Source organism: Haplochromis burtoni, unplaced genomic scaffold (assembly GCF_018398535.1).
Source record: "Haplochromis burtoni strain Fernald_Lab_line unplaced genomic scaffold, NCSU_Asbu1 Contig_121, whole genome shotgun sequence".
NCBI classification, from domain to species: domain Eukaryota; kingdom Metazoa; phylum Chordata; class Actinopteri; order Cichliformes; family Cichlidae; genus Haplochromis; species Haplochromis burtoni.
Window position 1 is genome coordinate 68192 of NW_024582482.1, and position 8167 is coordinate 76358.

The window sequence follows — 8167 nt, forward strand, 5'->3', positions numbered from 1 at the left end:
ACATTTTATTTTAACTATATAAGTGCAAAACAAAGTCGTGGAAAGCCTAAACTTAGTTTCTGAATAATTAAATGTGAGACTTTGTTTCATTGTAAGATTATAACAATGATGGCAGTATAATTGTTTGTTGTTCAGCAGAACTGTGTGTTGGCTGTTGGGCTGATTTTAACATCATTACAAAAAGTGTTAATTATTTTTAATCATATTCAGGTTACCACAAATTGCTTTTTAATTTAGTTGAACTTGAAATGTTTGTCAGTAGGTAAACAATTAGTATAGCACATTCAGAAATATCAAGTTATTCTTAATACTGCATACTTGCAGTGAATAAGTTGTCCTAACAGTCATCTTAAGTAAGCTTTACTTAGTTTTTTTTGAGTTCTGGGAACTAATTAGATTTTACAGTGTGGGTCGATGACCCAGGTCTCCTAACAGTTTAAAACTCTGGCAAATCTAAGATAATCAACTGTGGCAATCACCTGCTGTTGTGACCCCTTGTGAAAAAGGGACCATATGGTCAGAATTGATTGAACTAACTGATCAGTTTTTCTGATGCTGAAAACTCTGAATCTAAATTGAAAACTCAATCTACTCAGAGTTTGTTACACTAACATGTACTTTCTGGAACAGAGCCCACTTTTATCCCCCTGGGGCCTTGCTTTGTGCATCGGTGTGCTGTAATATTGGAACAGAAAGGGGCCATCCCCCAAACTGTTCTCACAAAGTTGGGAGCATGAAATTGTCCAAAATGTCTTGGTATGCTGAAGCATTAAGAGTCTCTTTCTCTGGAACTAAGGAGCTGAGCCCAAATCCTAAAGATGTGGTCTTACAAACCTGTGGCCATCAAAATGATTGGGCGCCTGAATTTAATGATGTGCATGGGTGAGTGAATATGTTTGGCAATATAGTTGAGCAAAAGAAATAATTGTGAGTAAATAATTTACTCCAGCACAACATGTTTAAGGAACAAATTCCAGTAATGCACCATAGAATAGTGTAGTTAAACCATACAAATTTAAGACAATTTAAGGAGATTACCATATTAGATGAGGAGAAATTAATTTATTCATCTTAAAAAAAAAAAAAAAGAGAGCATGCTAAAAATGTAAAAAAAAATGCATCTTAAGGAGAAACACATCACCAAAAACTATCTATAGATGTCATGGAAAGGTCATGTATCTTCAAAAAACAAACAAACAAAAAAACATTACAACACAAGCCCGAAATCAAGTAAAGTCTTGGTGTCTATAAAAAAAAAAAACCAAAGTTTTATTTTTTTTTGTCTTTACATGTATGTGCTCATTTTGATTCTAGATGTAGACCTGGCATCTGAAAATTAGCACCTAGTTCACTTGGAACATTGTCTTTTTTGTTTTACATTATGAAAGTAGCCAAAGAAATACCTGTAAAATAATAATTGAAAAATATGACAATGGAAAAACATTTCCGCTATTGTGGAATAAGAAATGCAGTTATCAGAATAATCATAGTAATCACTAATTACACCCTTTTTTCAATAGAAACTAAGGATGTAATAGAATGCACACTGCAGACAACTTTTAATATCACAAAAATAGAATAAAAAAAATGATTAGTGTTTTTTCTTTTTCCTGTTTGTTTCTAGAAGGCACCAAACAATATACATGATTATTGTCAGATAAACTATTCACGGTCTTGGCGAAAAAGGCACCTAATAGCATAGTTGATTTGTTATGTAGGCTAAAGTTTTTTTTTTCCTTCCATCCCATGTTTATCCTGTTGTTACAAGAAATTATCCAAAACCCAATAGCAAAAGTACAAGTACAACAAGCTGAGGAATTCCTATGGAAACAGGAAAAGGACATTCAACTGTGGGCCTAATTTTAGCTGTTTACAGATCCTTTGATGGAAAAATGGAAGTGGAATTACATAAAAGTAATAAGAAGACTGTATGCTACAAAACTAAATGTAAATCTATATCAAGGCAGGAAGCAAAAAAGAACCCCCCCCCCCAAAAAACCCCAAGTTAAAAATAAAATAAATGGGATTTCTGTTCACAATAATTTGAACCAAATATTTTAAATTACTAACTGAGACATCTAAATTCTAAATTCCATGTGTCATCACTGGATGAAGTCCGGTAATTAAATACTTCTTCCCAGTAATATGGCAAAGTCAGAGCCTCTTTACAAACAAGCTGCTATTGCTTCAACATCTCTGGATCATCAGGCACAGCTCATTCTCCCTCAGGACCCACATCATCTTGATCACTCATAACTGTAGAGAAAAGAAGAAATAGTCATAGTTGAGTGGTCAAAATGCTTACTTAGCTGTCAGACAAAAATGCAACACATCCCGTATAATGAGCGGCATGCACTTATTTGGAGCAGCTAAGTAGCATGTTTTCTCTCAGCTTACATATTAACATATTGCTGGAATGTGTATGTTTATTGAAATCCAGAGTGGAACGAGTCTTGCTTCATTACTGCAAACCTTAACTTGAGCCCCTTTTCCATTAGTAGCTACTCTGACTTGCCACGGATCGCCACGACTTGACTTGGATTGACTGGTTTTTCATTACAATCTAGTACTACCTTATGTGCGTGGCTGTGGCCATAGCAACGCTTTTGAGCATCCCGTGATGTAATTAGTATGTAGCACAAATGCTACAACAAATGTGGATATTGAGGCGATGATATACCTGGTGCTGAGTTTGTGGCTTTTTGTCAGACTCAGGAGACCATGGCATTGTTTTTTGTAGCCATTTCCCTCGTTGCCGGGTTTCAAAAAATGGCAGTTTTGAATTTTCTGAAGAAAAAAAAAAAAAAAAAAAAAAAAAAAAAAAAAAAAAAAGGCTCTCACACTCAAGTGACACCACTGACCAGCCAATCAAGGGCAAGCATTCTGACAAGATCACATTTTAGTACCTGCTGGGATCACTTGGAACCCTGGCCGAGCAGGTACTTAAAAAAAAAAAAAAAAAAATATCTGGTACTATGACCTAATGGAAAACCCATAAAACTGTGGTGAACCGTGCCAAGTTGATCTGAGTAGGTACTAATGGAAAAGGGACTTCAGAGATTGACTCTAATTTCAAGCTATCTTAAAGTTTTCAGATATGGAGATTGCATCTGTGTTTCTGTAATATCACCTGATTCATAAACATGGAAGTTATAACCAAAGATATAAAAACCTGTAAGAGTTTCCAATTTATAGTGTGGACTCTCCACAAAATCAAACAGCTGGTTCACAACTGCATCTTCCAGGTTGTTTTCACTCAGATTCAGATGTTTCAGATGAGATGGGTTGGCCTTCAGAGCTGAAACCAAAGAACCGCCATTTATTGATAAATGGCAGCCCTTTAGTCTGAAAATATATAAGATATGAGATAAAAATTGTCTATCCATTCAGATGTTTTCAGGTCTGACACATGAAAAAAAATGCAGGACAAGAAGATAGAAGATAACAGCTAAGGTAGATATCTATTTAGTTTTTTTTTTATTGAATTAATTTTTTTTTTACCAAAATCTACAAATAAGTCAGCGACCTGACCTCAGAGTCTCTAGTTCACAATTTGGATTCTCCAGGTAATTACACAGCTGCTGAAACCCTTGATCCTGCAGATGGTTCTCACTCAGGTCCAGATGTTTCAGATGGGAGGGGTTGAACGTCACAGCTGAGACCAGAGAAATGCAGCTTTTCTCTGACAAGCTGCAGTCCATCACTCTGAATAAAGAATGAAAAAGATAAAGGTAGGTAAAATAACTAATACTCAATTAATATATATGTTAAATGTGCAGTTTAGCATATTCAATTCACTTAAATTTTTTTATACAGTGCCAAAATATAACAACAATCACCTCAAGGTACTTAATATTGTACGGTAAAGAACCTGCAATAATACAGAGAAAACCCCAACAGTAAGACGACCCTCTATGAGCAGCACTTTGGCGACAGTGGGAAGGAAAAACTCCCTTTTAACAGGAAGTAACCTCCAGCATAACCAGGCTCAGGGAGGGGTGGGGCCATCTGCTGGTTGAGGGTTAGGAGAGGGAGACGGGACAAAAGATGTGCTGTGGAAGCACGATTAATAATAACTGAAAATTAAATGCAGAGTGGTGTATAAACACATGGTGAGCCCTGACTATATGCTTCATCTTATCTTCCCTGAGGACCACAGCTGCCACTTCCAGAAGGAGCAGATGGGGCGAGAGGACCGACCTTTTACCTATGCCAGTTGGCTGCACAAACACATGGCTGCAGCCCCAGGGAAAGGCTCGGCTGCAGGACTTTGTCATGCTCGAGTGGTTCATGCAGGGACTCCTAGCAGACACCGTGGAGTAAGTGCACTGCCACTGACTGGCCAACCTGAACATCGTGGTGATGTTAGCAGAGGACCACCTGTTAGCCCAGGTGAGAGAATTGGTGGGGCAGCCATAACCAGCTGTGGGACATTGTCCAGTCCCGGTGCCAAAGAGGACGTTCTGGGACCTGTCATCACTGCGGCCTGCTGCTCGCTGCATTGAACGTTGTCCGACGCAGATTCTGGAGTGTAGGAAATGGCGAGGCTTTCTCAGGGAACCGCTGACTCCAGTAATTATTTCCATTGAAGATTTCCAGTGTTGGGGAGTAACTGAATACATGTACCGCCGTTACGTATTTAAAATACAAAATATGAGTAACTGTATTCTGTTACAGTTACCGTTTAAAAAGGTGATATTCAGAATACAGTTACTTTGTTGAAATGAATGGATTATACGGCGGTCTTTTCCCGTTTCATACATTAGGCTATGCTCTCTCTATTTTTGGTAATTCCACGCCACTGGAAACCCAAACAAAACACGCATTAAGAGGCTCTAATGCCTGTGTCTCAATCTCGTGGCCCATGTCACCTCTACTTGCGGCTGCATAACGACGTGAAGGAATATTTTTTAAAGTTATTATTTAAAAAGTTATTTAATATGAAGACAACAGGCAGAGTGTTACAGGCATAGCCCTAAAGAATGTAGCCTCATGGGCAGTGTAGTCCGTGCTGCAGGGAGAATGGACTGCCATATCCGTTATGCGTCTGTGAGCGAGGGAGGGAGAAAAGAGTTGAAAAGCAAAACTTGTTATCAAGCAGAAATGGGAGAGAAGCATGTAAATATAATAATAACCACTGCAGCCAAAAAGAGAGCCTGACGAGCCCAGTTGTAAGTAAGCTATTAAGACTCGACTGTACACCATGTTCGTGTTTTCCTCCGAAACAATTAGTTCGGTTGCAGCAGCCTTTCAACGCCTCTCTCTGTCTCTTGCTAGCAAAGTTGACCCAGACAACAAAGTAAAGGTAGTTTTTGGCTACGAGCCCGACACGAACCCGACGTATTAACCAGAGGTCCCTTTACTACAGTTCGGAGCCGCGGACCTGTTTTATATACACGTGCGGAATAGTTTTCTATAAGAGATCACTGCAAAAAGTGCAGCCTTACCTAATGTCCACCTACTGTTACTCATTTATATTAAGATTTAAACATCTAGTTGGTGTTGGTATGGCGAGTAACCTTCAGTAAAAGTAATAAATCACACAGCAATAGGACATTCATGTATTTGTAAAAAGCCTGATAATACAGGGAGTGCAGAATTATTAGGCAAATGAGTATTTTGTCCACATCATCCTCTTCATGCATGTTGTCTTACTCCAAGCTGTATAGGCTCGAAAGCCTACTACCAATTAAGCATATTAGGTGATGTGCAACTCTGTAATGAGAAGGGGTGTGGTCTAATGACATCAACACCCTATATCAGGTGTGCATAATTATTAGGCAACGTCCTTTCCTTTGGCAAAATGGGTCAAAAGAAGGACTTGACAGGCTCAGAAAAGTCAAAAATAGTGAGATATCTTGCAGAGGGATGCAGCAGTCTCAAAATTGCAAAGCTTCTGAAGCGTGATCATCGAACAATCAAGCGTTTCATTCAAAATAGTCAACAGGGTCGCAAGAAGCGTGTGGAAAAACCAAGGCGCAAAATAAATGCCCATGAACTGAGAAAGTCAAGCGTGCAGCTGCCAAGATGCCACTTGCCACCAGTTTGGCCATATTTCAGAGCTGCAACATCACTGGAGTGCCCAAAAGCACAAGGTGTGCAATACTCAGAGACATGGCCAAGGTAAGAAAGGCTGAAAGACGACCACCACTGAACAAGACACACAAGCTGAAACGCCAAGACTGGGCCAAGAAACATCTCAAGACTGATTTTTCTAAGGTTTTATGGACTGATGAAATGAGAGTGAGTCTTGATGGGCCCGTGGCTGGATTGGTAAAGGGCAGAGAGCTCCAGTCCGACTCAGACGCCAGCAAGGTGGAGGTGGAGTACTGGTTTGGACTGGTATCATCAAAGATGAGCTTGTGGGGCCTTTTCGGGTTGAGGATGGAGTCGAGCTCAACTCCCAGTCCTACTGCCAGTTTCTGGAAGACACCTTCTTCAAGCAGTGGTACAGGAAGAAGTCTGCATCCTTCAAGAAAAACATGATTTTCATGCAGGACAATGCTCCATCACACGCGTCCAAGTACTCCACAGCGTGGCTGCAAGAAAGGGTATAAAAGAAGAAAAACTAATGACATGGCCTCCTTGTTCACCTGATCTGAACCCCATTGAGAACCTGTGGTCCATCATCAAATGTGAGATTTACAAGGAGGGAAAACAGTACACCTCTCTGAACAGTGTCTGGGAGGCTGTGGTTGCTGCTGCACGCAATGTTGATGGTGAACAGATCAAAACACTGACAGAACCCATGGATGGCAGGCTTTTGAGTGTCCTTGCAAAGAAAGGTGGCTATATTGGTCGCTGATTTGTTTTTGTTTTGTTTTTGAATGTCAGAAATGTATATTTGTGAATGTGGAGATGTTATATTGGTGTCACTGGTAAAAAGAAATAATTGAAATGGGTATATATTTGTTTTTTGTTAAGTTGCCTAATAATTCTGCACAGTAATAGTCACCTGCACACACAGATATCCCCCTAAAATAGCTAAAACTAAGAACAAACTAAAAACTACTTCCAAAAACATTCAGCTTTGATATTAATGAGTTTTTTGGGTTCATTGAGAACATGGTTGTTGTTCAATAATAACATTATTCCTCAAAAATACAACTTGCCTAATAATTCTGCACTCCCTGTATATTATGTAATCCAAAGTATTCAGAATACGTTACTGTCATTGAGTAATGTAATGGAATGTGTTACAAAATACATTTTGGAGCATGTATTCTGTAATCTGTAGTGGAATACGTTTTAAAAGTAACCTTCCCAATACTAGAGATTTCCCACAAGGCAAAGATTTCCAAAGTGATAAAAATTGATGGTCGCATGGCGCGCCCTTATGCTGCACTGAGCTACCCCCATTTTGTGTGGGTCGGAGATAGAATAAGGCACCGGGCGCACTGGTTAACACATAGCCTCACAGCAAGAAGGCCCCGAGTTTAATTCCACCACAGAAAGACACAAAAGCTGTGTCCCACAACGTAGGCCGCATCCTTCGGAGGACCTGGCCTTCGTGGTCTACGTGGGCCAGGTCCTTTGAAGAATGAGAAGGCCGGAAATGCGAGAGTCTAGCCTTCAGATTTGTGTCACCACTGTCTCGGTGGAGTAAACTCAGCCGTCTGCTCCTTGCCATCTAAAATATAACAGGGCACTGGCGTAAATTCTGGACCGTTTTCTGTTTGACGTTTATTCAGCTGTGTGAAAATCCCGGAGGAACCCACCTGATGGATTAATAAAGTTTTATTTAATCTAATAACTTTGATCTCAGCCAAACCAATTTGCTCTGGAACAAATAACACACCGAAAAAAAGGCAAACAATAACATTTTTAAGTTATCCGAGTGACTTATATATCATGTTTAACATGAGTAGCGAAAGAGCGGGGGTCTGAAAACGATGAAGCCGGGAGTCCGCTGCTCTCGCCGGCTCGAGTGACCATTGAACCCCCCGGTCAGCTATCGAGCGGGTGGGTAACAGACGTCTCTGAAAACGTCGGAGCACTTTTATGCGATGTCTTGATAAACCAAGGAGATATTTGAAGTTTACACAGCCACTTTCTCGCCTGAAAATATGTTAAGTTTATTTTGTGACCCAGAAAGAGAAATAAGAGTAATTTTAAAACTTAGTAGCGGCCACCATTGTTGGAAACTGGAATTAGCTGGACCGCGCTA

At 39.8% G+C, this 8167-nt stretch overlaps 1 protein-coding gene across 1 annotated transcript in view; it reads right to left on the reverse strand.

Annotated features, from left to right (window-relative positions):
• Positions 1-1307: 1307 nt before the first annotated feature.
• The window catches only part of LOC102296405 (NACHT, LRR and PYD domains-containing protein 12), a 22707-nt gene continuing 15847 nt past the window's right edge, over positions 1308-8167 (reverse strand). The window contains exons 9-11 of the mRNA XM_042223830.1: positions 3532-3705; positions 3173-3345; positions 1308-2256 (exon numbers count right to left, since the gene is read on the reverse strand). Coding sequence (XP_042079764.1) covers positions 2216-2256; positions 3173-3345; positions 3532-3705 — 388 coding nt within the window. The 3' untranslated portion in view covers positions 1308-2215. The remainder of the gene's footprint in view (positions 2257-3172; positions 3346-3531; positions 3706-8167) is intronic.